The 17,170-nt window shown below is 45.1% G+C and overlaps 1 protein-coding gene across 5 annotated transcripts in view; it reads right to left on the bottom strand.

Moving 5' to 3' along the window:
- The window catches only part of RBBP8 (RB binding protein 8, endonuclease), a 60,661-nt gene that overhangs the window by 36,583 nt on the left and 6,908 nt on the right, over window positions 1-17,170 (bottom strand). The window contains exons 1-5 of one of the 5 annotated variants that reach the window (XM_044295238.1): window positions 14,546-14,618; window positions 9,468-9,668; window positions 5,006-5,048; window positions 3,365-3,460; window positions 2,776-2,888 (exon numbers count right to left, since the gene is read on the bottom strand). In XM_044295238.1, the coding sequence (XP_044151173.1) occupies window positions 2,776-2,888; window positions 3,365-3,460; window positions 5,006-5,048; window positions 9,468-9,585 (370 nt within the window). In that variant the 5' untranslated portion in view covers window positions 9,586-9,668; window positions 14,546-14,618. Of the gene's footprint in view, window positions 1-2,775; window positions 2,889-3,364; window positions 3,461-5,005; window positions 5,049-9,467; window positions 9,669-14,545; window positions 14,619-17,170 lie in introns of those variants that run through there. The other 4 variants (XM_044295240.1, XM_044295236.1, XM_044295239.1 and 1 more) reach the window with 4 other exon arrangements.

Below are 17,170 nucleotides of genomic sequence, written 5' to 3' on the forward strand. Positions count from 1 at the left end.
TTGTTGCACCAATGTCGCGTGACAATTTTTATAATGGCAGTCTATGGTGTTGCACTGCAACATGCGACATGCTGCGACTGCAACGCGACAGTCGCAGAAAATCCATTCAAGATGGAATTTTATGCGACTGTCGCGTCGCAGTCGCAGCGCGACACCATAGACTGCCATTATAAAAATTAAAAATTGTTGCGCAACATTAGTGAAACAAAATGTCGCGCGACAAATGTCGTCGTGTAGACCTAGTCTTACTCCTGGAAAGTGACGTACTGCACTTAATGCCCTTTTCTCCCATGCGGATATCACTGGTGTGGCTTTACAGCATATTGGTAAAATGGCAGGTATAAGTTCTGTGGATTCTTGCAAATCCCTATGAAATAAAGTTAGACTGGACAGACAGGAGATGCCAAATCAATGGCTGTGGAAGGTCACCACTGCAACCAGTGCCTAACTCAGTGGGCATTCCCTGGTCGTTGACAGGTACTAAGAAGCATTTCCGGTGTGTCAACAGCGAGAACATTGAGAGTAGGAACTGAAGATGGAGGCAAATCGGCAGAGGAGAGTATGACCTTTTTTATGCAACTCAGCCTTTAAAAAAAAAAAAAAAAAAAACACACACAACAACACAACACACACTAGGCCGAATGCACACGGCCGTGTTCCACGGTATGCAGTGCTGGATTCCTGTTCAGAGCAGGAGCGCATGGCGTCATTGGTTGCTATGACTCTGTGCGCTTCATGCCGCCGCTGTACTACAGTAATACACTATATGAGTGCATTACTGTAGTACAGCGGCGGCATGAAGCGCACAGGGTCATAGCAACCAATGACGCCGTGCGCTCCTGCTCTGAACAGGAATCCAGCCCGGCATACCACGGACTGCTTTCGGCCGCGGAACACGACCGTGTGCATTCGGCCTTAACCTGTAAAATGCATCCTGTAGCTTTAACTAGGGATCGACCGATTATCGGATTTACCGATATTATCGGCCGATATTCAGGATTTTGAACACTATCGGCATCTATTTTGCCGATATTCCGATAGTGTATGGGGAACACAGATCGCGCTGCTGACAGCGCTCTCCGTGTTCCCCTTAGCAGCACAGGGGAGAAGGAGCAGTGTCTCCTCCCCCTGTGCTGCTGCTGCCGCCAATGTAAGGACAGGGGACAGGAGGAGGGGAGGAGCTATGGCCACTGCTCCACCAATGAAGATTAATCTATCATTCATTCATATACAGGAGGCGGGAGCTGCAGGATCACATTGCCGGCTCCCGGCCTCTATGAGCTGTAGCTGCGATCTGCGGTAGTTAACTCCTCAGGTGCCGCGGATCACAGCTACTGCTCATAGAGGTCGGGAGCCGGCTATGTGATCCTGCAGCCAGCTCCCGCCTCCTGCATATGAATAAATGTGGGATTAAGCTTCATTGGTGGCACAGTGCGCCCACCCAAGCCCCCCAGTATCAGACATTGGTGGCGCAGTGCGCCCCGCCAAGCCCCCCAGTATCAGACATTGGTGGCGCAGTGCGCCCCCCCCCCAGTGGTGGCGCATAGGGCCCCCCCACCCCAGTCGCAGTGCGCCCCCCCCACAGGATTCCCTCTCCCTTGCTCCTCCGATCGGAGCCCCAGCAGTGTAATGCTGGGGCTCCGATCGGTTACCATGGCAGCCAGGACGCTATTGAAGCCCTGGCTGCCATGATAAGCTCCATGCTGCTGTGTGCACAAAGCACAGAGCAGCAGGGACAGTGTGAGCTCCTATTCACCCTGATAGATCTCTATCAGGGTGAATAGGACAAGGGTTCTAGTCCCTAAGGGGGCTAAAAGTTAGTTTAAAAAAAAAAGTTACAAAAAAAATAATAAAAACACCAAAATATTAAATATAAATGAAAAAGAAAGATTTACAAAAAAAACACACATTAACAATAAACATTAATTTTCAGCAGATTTGTGGGAATTTTTTTTTTTTTTTTCAAAAATGAAAATTCCCAGAATATCGGTATAAATTATCGGCTATCGGCCTGAAAGTTCACAAATTATCGGTATCGGCCCTAAAAAATCAATATCGGTCGATCCCTAGCTTTAACCCCTTTTTGATCTCTGCTGTACAGGTATGGCACAAGTTGGGTCTTTAAACATGGCACCTGCCCAGAAGCTGAGCCCTGACACAGCTCCTCTGAGCTACGCAGTAACAGGAAAAAAAAAATCTAAATAGCAAATCCGCATTTTTGTTATTTCACCTCCCAAAAAATATGGAATAAAAAGTGATCAAAAATTCATATGCACTCCAAAATGGTATCAATAAAAACTAAATTTTCCCACAAAAAAATCAGCCCTCAAACAGCAATGTAAACGCAATATATAAAAGTTTTATGGGGGGGGGGGTCAGAGTGTGGCAATGCAAAAGAAAACATTTTTTCAAGTTTTTATTTTTTGGTATTAGTATACAAGATAAACTATATAAATGTGATATGGCTGTGATCGTACTGACCCGGAGAATGAAGGGAACAGGTCAGTTTTACCATATAGGAAACAGAAAAACAAAACTCAAAACAGAATTGCCATTTTTTTCCAATTGCACTCCATTTGCAATTTTTTTCCCAACTTCAAAAGCCCTCATACAGCTATGTGAATGGAAATATTTTTAGAAGTTATGGCTCCAGGATGGCAGGGAGTAAAAAACAAAAATGCAAATAAACCAGAAAAATCGCAGGGTCTTGAAGGGTTTAGGGTGCATATTACACTATATAAAATAATATACCAAACAAGGAAATCATATTCTTACTAAGTTCTGTGATAAGTTTCAGGTTCTGTTGTCTGATATTTTCAAATTCCAGTTGCTTCTTCCGCATGTGCTCCTCTGTTACCGCACACCGGTCACAAAGCCCAGCACGTAACCTGGTTCAAAGAGGTAAAATAATTATATCATCAGCACAGAAGCTACACATATAAGATTAAGAAATGCCACTTTCATAGACTGCGGCAATTAGACAGTTAAGACTGGGGCTACCTTCCCTGCCATCGGGGTCCCCGTCACAGCAGCGCAGGGACCCAATGGCTGCTCCGCGCTGACTGCAGCTCATCAAGGGTTAATGTGTCGGCATCTGTGTTTTCACCGATGCTGGCACATACATCAGGGGTCCGGCTATCAGTGAATGCCGGACCCCGCCGCTGATGGGGCGGGCGCAGCTCCTGCCCGATCAGCACGCAGTAATAGTACGGCGCTGGGCGGCAAGTCACATCCCACTGCGCCGTACTATTACGGCGCTGGTCGGGAAGGGGTTAAACCAACTTGTAAAAAGAAGTCCTCTGTGTGCATATCTTTAGAAAAATAAAATACATTCTAAATATTAGTAAAAAACAATACTCCTTACCGGTCTTCAAGGACTTTAATAGTGTCATGAAGTGCCTTCTGCTGCTCCCTTAGCTGTTGGTTTTTAGTGTAAAACTCTTCAAGTCTCTGAGCATCCCTGTTTAGACAAAAACATTTTTATTTTACTTCTCAAATGATACCATAATTCTTATTGAGTGAAAAGTAAAAAGTGATAGGAATGAGAGCTACTGACAAAATAAACAGACTGATTTAGCAGGCAATTATCAGGAGCATACAAAACAAGGACATGACAGCTGCATTTACATGACGCAATCGTCTCCTGTGTAAGGGGGCGAGCCACTGATACAGCGACCGCTTGTCCCATATAGGTTCATTGTTTCTGGGCAGCAGATCCCCTTTTACACAGGATGATCTGCAGGCACCTTATACACAGGGCAATTATCGGGAACGAGTGTTTCCACAAAAACTCATCCTTGAGAGTTGGCCAGATTGTCGGACTGTGTAAAAGGACACGATATAATCTACAGAATGCACACACACTTTATTAAACTTGCTTGCTATATGAAGTCAACAGTAAGGGCAATCCTATATATTGGTACAATATCACTCTGATTTGGAAATAAAAAGGTGCCCTCTGAAGTACAGATCCACTGTTACATCTACTTTGCCAAAATTATTAGCAGATTAGATTTGATTAGGAGGAAGGTGGGCTATGGGAGAATCTACTCTAGACCTGATAAATGAACCGCAGTACGCCGCCTGCTGCTATAGTAATACTGTTAATTGTAATGGGGAATGGAAATATAAGCAATACACAAATATACGGTATATCAGCTAAGCACTCCTGAGGTGAAGGTATGTTTAAAGAGGACCTAATATGTCCCCTGACGGATTGCATCAATACTTTAAATCACTTATCAGAATGAATAGCATATCATATTTTAATAAAAAAATATTACAGCTCATACATTTGAATGTTGCTGCATGTAAAGTGAGTGACAATTTGGCAAAGAACTGCGTTGGCAACCGTGGCTTGTGACCCAGTCTCAGAGATCATTAGATTCAATGGGAAAGCTTGAAAAAACATAAGGCGTTCATTGTCGCACTGGTTATCAGCGCTGAAATATTAAACCTCAGGTATTCAGTAGGGGTCAGTGAGAACAAGAATGCCTATATACAGCTATTGTATCTACAATGGGGTGCTTGTCGAGAGTCTGCAGGAATTTGTGTGGTATGCATTAAGTCACAAATGACTCATCTGCAGAAGTAGGACTGACTTATTCACAGGAAACCATTTATAAATCACTAGATTTATATAAATGTGGCTTATTACATTATAATATTTTTTGCCAGTCTACACAACTTTTTGTTTGTACCCATAGTCTAATTATAGGACACATCACAAGATAGACATACTGCTGATTACTTAAAACTTCTGGAGAGTCATATGATCTGCACTTAATAAATAGCTGCTAATAGATCCACAGGACAGCAGATTGCTGGGACCTGTAGTCCAGCAGGAAACCATGTGGTCTTGTTGCCTGCCAAGACTGCCCAGTTCAGAGGTGGATCTGGACCTGTAAATTGTACATAAGAAAATACTATGGATGGAGTATAAAAAGGGTCACAACAAGTGACAAGTTACAAACGTATAAAAACATTTCATGCTGTTCAGACTTACAAACATCTTTGTGTCTTCAACTTGTTAATTTTCATTAGAAGCTCTAAAGCAAAAGCAAAAGTATAATTACTGTTAGAGGCAAGGAAGAACGCGACTCAAGATGCAGGATGACTATTACAAGGATGTGAGCAAGAAAACATGCAGGCCAAGGAGAAGAAAAACAACCTGAGACACCGGGCCTCATTTATCCAGACCGCCTTAAAGAAAAGCAGTCTTTGTTGCCCATAGCAACCAGAGCTCAGCTTTCATTTCATATTTTGCTTTAGAAAAATGAAAGCTGTGATTGGTTGCCTAGCGACCAAAAACACAGCCTTCTTTAGAAGAGATCTTTCACCTCCGGCAAGGGAATGTTGATATGCACCTCCATTCCCCTCTGTGTCAGCAAACCAGCCATGGAGTGCACCGAGAGGACTCCTGTGTATGTGATGGAGAGGACTCCAGGAAAAGTCCTCCCTATGCTTTCCAAGGAATAGGGGTTAGTATCGAAATACAAATTACTGATCTGGAGTCAGCACTAGGTGTTCTTAAAAGGGGTTGTCTCACTTCAGTAAGTGGCATTTATCATGTAGAGAAAGTTAATAGAAGGCACTTACTAATGTATTGTTATTATCCATTTTGCTTCCTATGCTGTCTGGATTCATTTTTCTATCACATTATACACTGCTCGTTTCCATGGTTACAGACCACCCTGCAATCCATTAGTAGTGGTCGTACTTGCACAATATAGGAAAATGCACCAGACTCTCTTGTGGCTGTGACCATGGGAGGGCATATAGGCTGGTGCTTTTACCTATAGTGTGCAAGCACAACCACCACTACTGGATTACAGGGTGGTCTGTAACCATGGAAATGAGCAGTGTATAATGTGATGGAAAAAGGAATCCAGCCAGCAATGGAAGCAATATGGATAACAATACATTAGTAAGTGGATTGTAATAACTTTCTCTACATGATAAATGCCACTTTCTGAAGCGAGACAACCCCTTTAATAGGTGTTTCTGGAGGTGACAAATCCCTTTAAGACAGTTTTGATAAACCTACCCCTTTGATGACATTATGCCGAACCTAAAGTCACAACACGTGCCACTGTACACCCCCATGCCATCAGTATAAAGGTTAAATTGTCCGGGAAGGCCATAAAAATATACAAAAAAATTAAAATAAATAATCCAATAAAATACTAATACAGTCCTGATCAAAAGTTTAAGACCACTTGAAAAATGGCCCCTGGACTTCCTGAAGCTCCATTGTTCCACTGAAGGAACCCCGACCATTATGGTGCCCCCTCCACTGTGGCGCGTAGGAAACATCTCAGGTGGGATCTGCTTGTCATGCCAGTAACGTTGGAAACCATCAGGACCATCAAGGTTACGTTTTTTCTCTTCAGAGAATAAAACTTTCTTCCACCTTTGAATGTCCTATGTTTGGTGCTCTCTTGCAAAGTCCAAACGAGCAGTTCTGTGGCGTTCAAGGAGACGAGGTCTTTGAAGACGTTTTTGTTTTTGAAGCCCTTCAGTCTCTGATGGTTATGGGGCTGCAGTCAGCACCAGTAAGGGCCTTAATTTGGGTTGAGGATCGTCCAGTGTCTTGACAGACAGCCAATTGGATCCTCAGGCTCAGTGCCGATGAAATTTTTTTGGGTCTTCCACTTGACTTTTTTTGTTCCATAACCCTCAGGATCATTTAAGAAATTCCAAATGACTGTCTTACTGCGTCCCACCTCAGCAGCGACGGCGCGCTGTGAGAGACCATGCTTATGCAGTTCAACAACCCGACCACGTTCAAAAAGGGAGAGATTTTCTGCCTTTGCCATCACAACGTGTGACTACCTGACAGAAAATGACAATGAATCCACATCTTTGCACAGATTTGGCCTTTTAAAGGCATGTGGTCCTAAACTTTTGATCAGCTGAAAAACAGCCTGTTTCAGTTTAATCGTTATTTTCAATTAATTGAATGCTCAAAAAAAATGTTTTGTCTCACTCCCATTTCTTCTTGTTGCATGTTGAAGCTCTACTTGGAACCTTGTTAAGATCCAGCCATGCTAAATATGATTTGCCATTTTTCAAGTGGTCTTAAACTTTTGATCAGGACTGTACTAAGTACTAAAACATAAAAACTATATAAATTTGGTATTAACACAAAATCGGACAGACCCAGGAAAAGAAGTTATTTTTACTGCACAGTATAGGGCTCAAAAATAAAACCCCAAAAAGCAATGGGAGAAGTGTGTTTTTTTCCCCATTCCACCCCACAAATAATTTAGCCATTTCTCAATACATTACATGTATTGAAACTGGACATTCAATGGTGCCATTCAGGGTACATCGAAATGGCGATTTTGGCTGCAACATCTGGATTTTTTGCGATTCGCGTGTCACGACTTCAGAAAAACTTGCGAGTCACACTGCAACCTCATTCATTCCTATGGCAGCCCTGCTATACTGCAATACTTGGGCGCGAGGCGTGTCGCGGCCAAAAATCGCAGAGTACATGTAAACCTTTAAAGTACAACTCATTCTGCGAAATACACCCTCATACCTCTGTATCGACCTCTGTATCGAAGGAGAAATATAAAGATTATAGCTCTTGGAAAGCATGGAGGAAATTATGAGAAAGGAAACTGGCTGGGTCAAGAAGAGGTTACATACAGATCTTATAAAACTACCAGCAATTATTTGAAAGGAGTAGCACAAGGTTGGCTCTAGTGATGGTATTTTAGATAATATGATTAATATAAAGTATTAACATTGCACCAAAAGAAACTGGCGACCACATCCGAAAAACAAACTGTAGAGATGTACCGTAAACTAAATACGCTCTGCAGTACTCAGAATGTAATGAGGTGTCAATGCATGCAGTATTAGGTTACACATACTGTTAAAGTCATGGGAAAATGTAAAACAAGAGTGCAGCAAAGTGTGCACCTGCATGAGGCCTCAGTGGAGGAACAAGGTCACACATTTTTCCTCCTGCTTAAAACTTTCCAATGGTATGTGAATATGCTAAAAATACTTTCACATCTGCGTTTTTGTTGGATCCATCATGGGTTCAGAAAAACGCATCCAGTAGATAATACAACCGTCTGCATCCGTTCAGAACGGACCTGGTTGTATTATATCCCAAATGAACAAGACTGATCCGGCGCTAAATCCATTGTAAGTCAATGGGTTTCTGATCCATTTTTTGTGTGTCCGTTTTTATCAGAATCCCATGACGCACTCAAAAACACCGCTACAACGCTCAGTTCCATTTTGTCTCCATTGACAATGAATGAGGACAAAACTGAAGAGTTTTCCTCCAATGACGGCTCACAATAGCGGAAAGGAAAACGCTGATGTGAAAGTAGCCTAAGGCTGGGTTCACATCTGCGCTGTGCTCTGTCTGGTATATATGCCGGCTTTCAGAGGGACAAAAAAGTATTACAAGGAGCATTTTTTGTCCAGCCAAAAGCAGCTCAATACAGACAGCACTTCAGTGAAGCCCCAATCACTGGTCTCAGTAATGCACCTATACTGTTTCTGCAAGTTAAAAGCAGATAGTGACTTTTTATTATTATTTTCTGATTCTAGATTGTGTTATTCTATTTCCTGAACAAGATTATGGGGGCGGCCATCTTGCCTGTGCTGTTCTTAACAGCACTTCGAGACATGCCTTACAGTAGCCAAAAAATATGGATGACGTCTGTGTGACATCCGTTTTTTTGCGGACCCCATTGTAACAATGTCTATTCTTGTACGCAAAACAGACACGGATAGGAAATGTTGGATCTATTTGCGGGACAGCGGAGTGGACATACGCATGCGGACAACACACGGTTTGCTGTCTGTTTTTTTTGTGCACCCATAGAAAAGGTGCCAATGCAGTCCTGCCTGGAATCACAGCGAGAGGAATGTTCAGATCAAGAAGAGGTGCCCATTATTAGGCCTAGTGGCCCATGAGAAAACGGCAGGATTTTTAAATATACATAGGAACACAGAAAATTAGAAATATCACCAAAACTTCTTAAGAAACGTGATTTAAACAATAAGTCTTTGTCCGATGACACAGTCCATTTATTAACTGTACACTACATGTTCAAAATTTCAGCAAAGTATTAAAGAGGATGTCTGAGAAATAAAAACTGGGGCGACAGCAGCAGTAAACAGTCTCATTCTTTTTCTCCTCTACTGTTTCCAACGTCGGGCTCCGATCATGCAGTCTGATGTCAGCTTCCTGACTACAGTTGTGAGATCTCGTACACACCAGTTCACCGCGCTCAACAGTATATTGGACGTTACTGCTGAGGCCAGTAATTGTCTGCAGTGTTGACTGGTGTGTATAGGACGTCACCACTGCAGCCAGGAAATCAAACACCGGTGGGGAGGACTGGAGCATGACTGGGGAGTAGGACTTATTTAAAGGAGTTTCCATTATCTCGGACAACCCCTTTGAGGGAAGTGTAATGTAATAATGTTGTTACCTTGCAGCTCTTTGTCATGACAGTCTTTCAGCTTTGTCCACAGTTCCTTAAATAAGTCACCAGGAGCAATACTCTCAGCGGAGCTTGGACTTCCACAACTGCTTCCTGAAATATTCATCTTAGGACAGTGTTGATCACTTGCTTCTACACAGTTCCAATCACATAGCTCTGTCCTCTGCTGCAAATAATGCAGACGACCTGCTGGTGATATTTTAATACATTAGTAAATAACATTTTTCAAATCACACCTAACCTAAAAAGGGTTGCCAACAGACCTATTATTTTTTTTCATTACACCCCCATTCTGATGGATCTGGAAACATGCTTACCTGCTCCCTATCGGTTCCAATGCTGTGGATCACCCCCAAGTAAACTTGCGCCACTGCAGTCAATGACTGGCCTCAGCAGTGACGAGTTTCCAAATGGCCCTTGACCCGGCGGTGGTAAGCTGCTTGAGGCCAGTCATTAGCTGCAACGGTATATGTGAACCCCCATCCATACTGGAAGTTTACATGCAGGGATTGGATGATCACAGAACTGAGCCAGAAAAAAGCAGCCTTCACGGGCCCAGTAGGGTGGGAGCGGTATGTAAAAAAGATGGCAGTGGTGGACAACCCCTTTAAGCATATGACCACATAGGGTGATTCTTCCTGCACTTCCACTACAAAATCTACATGTATGAGATTAGATACAATATCATCCACTCTGCATGCTTGTCCATTAATACACAAGAAACATCATGGCAGAAAATCGGCCAGGGGATATTTCAGCGATCATTCATAGCACATATAACATCTAATAGGTGGGGGTTCTACCAGTTGGATGCACACCCATCTGGAGAAGAGTGATGTTGTGTACCCAGATAGACTGAAAACGGAGGAGACCCGAGATTCTGCCATCCACATCCACTGAAGTCTATGGAGAGTAACAGCTGACTGTAATGTCTATCACTACCCATAAATCATGTATAACGGAAGAAGGTGATCTGCAAGATGAAGGGGTCTTATACCCCAAAACATGTTCTATATATACAGATATTAATAAACATGTCCACCTTCCTCCAGCAGAGGTGGGTGTCTTCTTCCATTTTAGCTGATAGATCGCTCTCCATGCACTGGAGATGATTGCTGTCCTCCCCTTCTGCACAATACCCACACTGTACTCTAGAGACGGACTCCGCTGTCGTCACAAGGCCGGCACTAAGGATCCCTATATGTACACTGCGTCACATATGGATGCATTATTACATTCATTTCTTCTAGAGAAGTAACTGAAGGAAAACCATATCAATGGATAAATTAATACTTCACCAGCATCAGTAATAATTCGCTTTAAAATCGGGTTGTCCAGGTTTAGAAAAAAACTGCTGTTTTTCCCCAAAAACAGAACCACACCTACCCACAGGCTGTATGTGGTTTTGCAGCTCTGCCCCACAGACACAACCCATGGGCAGTGTGAGTTTTTCTAGTACAAGACAAACCCTTTAAGGATTTATGTACACGGCCGTGTCCCTATTTCAGTCTGCAAACAACGGATCCGAAAAAAAAACAGACTCCTTTCATAAGCAATCCGTATTCTTCTCATTCCCATCAATAGAAAGGCTATCCTCGTCCACAATACAGAAGAGAATAGGACTCTGAACGGACATACAGATGAGGAAAGCAGAGTCATCCATGTGTCCGTGCAAAATGCAAACCACGGACTCAACAAAGTCAATGGCACAAGGACGGCATCTGTATTTTATGGATCCGTGGTTTGTGGACCACAAAACGGACATGGTCGTGTGCATGAGGCCTTAGGCCCCTTCCAGACGAGCAAGTTTTCCGCGTGGATGCAATGCGTGAAGTGAACGCATAGCACCCGCACTGAATCCTGACCTATTCATTTCAATGGGTCTGTGTACATGAGCGTTGGTTTTCAGGCATCACTTCTGCGTTGCATGAAAATCGCAGCATGTTCTATATTCTGCGTTTTTTACGCAGCCCTAGCCCCATAGAAGTAAATTGAGCTTCACTGAAAAACGCATTGCATCGGGAAGCAAGTGCGGATAGAATGAGTTTTTCACCAATGGTTGCGAATAGATGTTGTTTGTAAACCTTCATTTTTCTATTACGCATGTGAAAAACGCATTGCACCCGCGCCCGAAAAAACTGAACTTGCTTGTGAAATGGTGCGAGTTTTCCCCGACCTAATCCGTATCGTTCGTGTGCATTCTCATGACTGTGCTGTGCCTTAGGCCTCATGCACACGACCGTTGTGTGCATCCGTGGCCGTTGTGCCGTTTTCCGTTTTTTTTCGCGGACCCGTTGACTTTCAATGGGTCCATGGAAAAATCGGAAAATGCACCGTTTTGCAGCCGAGGCCGTGATCCGTGTATCCTGTCCGTCCAAAAAATATGACCTGTCCTATTTTTTTGACGGACAACGGTTCACGGACCCATTCAAGTCAATGGGTCCGTGAAAGAACACGGATGAACACAAGATTGGCATCCGTGTCCGTAGGTTGCTTTCATACAGACGGATCCGAAGATCCGTCTGCATAAAAGCTTTTTCTGATCTAAGTTTTCACTTCGTGAAAACTCATTTCCGACAGCATATTCTAACACAGAAGCGTTCCCATGGTGATGGGGACGCTTCTAGTTAGAATACACTGCAAACTTGGTACAAGACTGCCCCCTGCTGCCTGGCACCACCCGATCTCTTACAGGGGGATATGATAGCACAATTAACCCCTTCAGGTGCGGCACCTAAAGGGGTTAATTGTACTATCATATTCTCCTGTAAGAGATCAGGGCTGCCAGGCAGCAGGGGGCAGACCCCCCCCTCCCCAGTTTGAATATCGTTGGTGGCACAGTGTGCGCCCACCATCGCCCCCCCCCCTTCCTCCCTCTATAGTTAAAAATCGTTGGTGGCACAGTGTGCGCCCACCATCGCCCCCCCTTCCTCCCTCTATAGTTAAAAATCGTTGGTGGCACAGTGTGCGCCCACCATCGGCCCCCCCTCTCTCTATAGTAGTAACAACCATTGGTGGCAGTGTGCGGCCTCCCATCTCCCCCCCCCCCCCCCCCGATCATTGGTGGCAGCGGAGTTCCGATCGGAGTCCCAGTTTAATTGCTGGGGCTCCGATCGGTAACCATGGCAACCAGGAAGCTACTGCAGCCCTGGTTGCCATGGTTACTTAGCAATAGTACAAGATTCATACTTGCCTGCTTGCTGCTGCGATGTCTGTGATCGGCCGGGAGCTCCTCCTACTGGTAAGTGACAGTTCTTTAGCAATGCGCCGCACAGACCTGTCACTTACCAGTAGGTGGAGCTCCCGGCCGGTCACAGACATCGCAGCAGCAAGCAGGTAAGTATGAATCTTCTACAATTGTACTATTGCTAAGTAACCATGGCAACCAGGGATGCAGTAGCTTCCTGGTTGCCATGGTTACCGATCGGAGCCCCAGCGATTAAACTGGGACACCCGATCGGAACTCCGCTGCCACAAATGATAGGGGGGGGGGGGATGAATGGGAGGCCGCACACTGCCACCAATGGTTGTTACTACTATAGAGGAGGGGGCCACCAACGATATTCAAACTGGGGGGGGGGGGGGGGGGGGTCTGCCCCCTGCTGCCTGGCAGCCCTGATCTCTTACAGGGGGATATGATAGTACAATTAACCCCTTCAGGTGCGGCACCTGAGGAGTTAATTGTGCTGATCACGGCCCCCTGTAAGAGATCGGGTGCTGCCAGGCAGCAGGGGGCAGTCATGTACACAGTTTTTCAGTATATTCTAACCTGAAGCGTCCCCATCACCATGGGAACGCCTCTGTGTTAGAATATACTGTCGGAAATGAGTTTCACGATGTAGCTCATATCCGACAGTATATTCTAACGTAGAGGCGTTCCCATGGTGATGGGGACGCTTCAAGTTATGTTCGGGTGTCCGCCTGGCCGTGCGGAGGCAAGCGGATTCGTCCAGACTTATAATGTAAGTCAATGGGGACGGATCCGTTTGAAGATGACACACTGTGGCTCAATTTTCAAACGGATCCGTCCCCATTGACTTGCATTGTAATTCAGGACGGATCCGTTTGGCTCCGCACGGCCAGGCGGACGCCAAAACGACTTTTTTTTCATGTCCGTGGATCCTCCAAAAATCAAGGAAGACCCACGGACGAAAAAACGGTCACGGATCACGGACCCCGTTTTTGCGGATCGTGAAAAAAAACTGTCGTGTGCATGAGGCCTTATTTCTATTCTTGCTGGAGGTTTATGGACATAGGTACAGATGGGTGTTACCAGCTGGGGAAGGGGGGTGTTCCTACACAGTGACACCATCTAATCAGTGCTGCCAGAGTGTGCAGGACACCTCCCCCACAACTGGTAACACCCATCTGTCCCCAAGAATAAAGGAATGACACAACATCCCGTCACTTTCGGTTTACGCTCTTACATCTGCGTTGCCCACAGTAAAGACATCATGTGACTGGCAGAACATTTCACAAGCGATGCCCATAAAGTGAAGCCAGCGGGAACTCACGGCGACGCTGAAAGGACGGTACAGAGCTTTAGGCTAAATGCACACGATCAGGATTGCCAGCGGAAAATCCGCACTGTAGGTCATACACGTTGTGTTCTATGAGAACTTGAAACGCTCATGCACACAATGCAGATTTTTTTTTTTCAGTTCGGATTTTAACCTACAGTGCCGATTTCACGTCCATTTATTTTTCCTGACCGGATTTCCTCCATTCACTTCAATGGGGAGAGGAAAATCCGCACCGATTGATGTGAACACCCGCACATAGATCCTGAACGTGTGCATTCACCCTTATATGTACAGGAAGGCACCAAAGACCGCACTGTTCTCAGTGAGCAAACATGTCAAACTGAGGACGCCCTGTGTGCATAAGGGTGTAAAGAGGAGTGCTCGGGGCAGGGGTCACGTGACGTCATATTGTACACGGCTGTGAGGGGATACATGACGTCACACATATAGTAACTGGTAATAACACCACGACCCCACCATCTATAGTCTATGCACACACTCTCCTCAAGATGAAGGAAGCATAAAGCAGCCCCCTGCCAGTACCTCACACATATACGGCAGCACTCCATCTCCAGCTGACTGCGCCGGGCGGGAAATCCAAAACTCAGGAAACGCGCACGAGACCCGCCGCTCTTACGTCACTGCGTGCGCGCCCCCGCCTCCCTGCTGGGATCCTGTGACCTCAGTCAGGACTCACACGGTTTCTTCCCAACAGATTCCTTTCCTGTCACATTTCTAAGGGTTCCCTTCCCTCATGTGTCATTGTTACCCAGCAGATTCCCATAGACTATAATAGGATCCCGCGGTGGTCCGTCCACTTTCTGTCGGATGAGTGCGGCTGCCGCAGCGCTTTTTGTCTGCCTGACAGCCGGCATTCATACTGGGGCAGGCTGCCGGATCTCCTAACACTACTGTGAACCTAGAGCCACGATTCCTTAGCCTTTTGCACCTATAGCACACTGTGTTTTGGAAAAAAGACATTCCACTGCCTTAAAAATGCACCAAAAAGGAAGAAAAACGCCTCAGAAGTTTGTCTGTTTTTGAAAAACGCTAAGAAAAAAAATCTGTAAAAATGTGCCTTTTTCCCCCAAAAACGTGTTACTTATAGTGGCAGACATTTATACCAAAAAGTCTGGTGTATGTCCCAAGGCATTCGATGTATTTATAATGTATTAATGCTATAAATCTGCCATTAGGTTCCTTATACTCCTTTCACGTCTGCGTCAGAAGCTGCGTTCGGGGCTTCTGTCACTGAAATTGTCAGAAATATCGGAGAGAAAAGTCCTGCATAGACTGATGACTGTGGGGAAGGGTATATAACATCAGTCTTCTGGAACCACAGCGTACAAAGCCTTCTGCAGCATTCTGGTGACTGGTGGGTATGCTTTCCTTCACAGGTCCCACTGGGTAGGTTGTTTAAAAGAAATACTTGAAAGCTGGGCCATACTTTAGATACTCGTCGGCTGACAACTGTTCCTCCCAGTCCCCCATACACATTCGCGCTGGTGCCTGCGTTCTGAATGCTGCCAGGCGTCTCATGTTGAAACCCAACATACTTGATCATTCTTTCCCCCCAGCATCTGCCTTTGGGGGAAAGTAGAGACATATTTTCTGGTCAGGTCCCACTGAAATTCATGGGTTCTGTTGACATTAAGGGTCTATTCACACGTCCGCAAGTGTTTTGCGGTCCGCAAATTGTGGATCTGCAAAACACGGACACCACCCATGTGCGTTCCGCATTTTGCGGACCGCACATGGCCGGCACTTTAAATAGAAATGCCTTTTCTAGTCCGTGTCTGCGGACAAGAATAGGACATGTTCTATTTACACTCACCTAAAGAATTATTAGGAACACCTGTTCTATTTCTCATTAATGCGATTATCTAGTCAACCAATCACATGGCAGTTGCTTCAATGCTTGTAGGGTTGTGGTCCTGGTCAAGACAATCTCCTGAACTCCAAACTGAATGTCAAAATGGGAAAGAAAGGTGATTTAAGCAATTTTGAGTGTGGCATGGTTGTTGGTGCCAGACGGGCCGGTCTGAGTATTTCACAATCTGCTCAGTTACTGGGATTTTCACGCACAACCATTTCTAGCGTTTACAAAGAACGGTGTGAAAAGGGAAAAACATCCAGTATGCGGCAGTCCTGTGGGCGAAAATGCCTTGTTGATGCTAGAGGTCAGAGGAGAATGGGCCGACTGATTCAAGCTCATAGAAGAGCAACGTTGACTGAAATAACCACTCGTTACAACCGAGGTATGCAGCAAAGCATTTGTGAAGCCACAACATGCACAACCTTGAGGCGGATGGGCTACAACAGCAGAAGACCCCACCGGGTACCACTCATCTCCACTACAAATAGGAAAAAGAGGCTACAATTTGCACGAGCTCAGCAAAATTGGACTGTTGAAGACTGGAAAAATGTTGCCTGGTCTGATGAGTCTCGATTTCTGTTGAGACATTCAAATGGTAGAGTCCGAATTTGGCGTAAACAGAATGAGAACATGTATCCATCATGCCTTGTTACCACTATGCAGGCTGGTGGTGTAATGGTGTGGGGGGTGTTTTCTGGGCACACTTTAGGCCCCTTAGTGCCAATTGGCCATTGTTTAAATGCCGCGGTCTACCTAAACATTGTTTCTGACCATGTCCATCCCTTGAATCATTTCAAATTGGTTTCTTGAACATTACAATGAGTTCACTGTACTAAAATGGCCCCCACAGTCACCAGATCTCAACCCAATAGAGCATCTTTGGGATGTGGTGGAAAGGGCCCTGGATGTGCATCCCTCAAATCTCCATCAACTGCAAGATGCTATCCTATCAGTATGGGCCAACATTTCTAAAGAATGCTATCAGCACCTTGTTGAATCTGCCACGTAGAATTGAGGCAGTTCTGAAGGCAAAAGGGGTCCAACACCGTATTAATATGGTGTTCCTAATAATTATTTTGGTGAGTGTATTTGCGGAACAGAAGTGCGGATGCGGAACGGATCTTTTGCGGCCCCATTGAAAATGAAAGGGTCTGGATCAGTTGTGGAACGGATCCAGACCCATTTTGCAGACGTGTTAATGGACCCTAAGGGGGTTTTCCAGATTTTTATACTGATGACCTATCATTAGGATAGGTCATCAGTATCTGGTGGGCTATGTGACACCCGGGACC

This window comes from Bufo gargarizans, chromosome 5 (genome assembly GCF_014858855.1).
Source record: "Bufo gargarizans isolate SCDJY-AF-19 chromosome 5, ASM1485885v1, whole genome shotgun sequence".
Taxonomy (NCBI): Eukaryota; Metazoa; Chordata; class Amphibia; order Anura; family Bufonidae; genus Bufo; species Bufo gargarizans.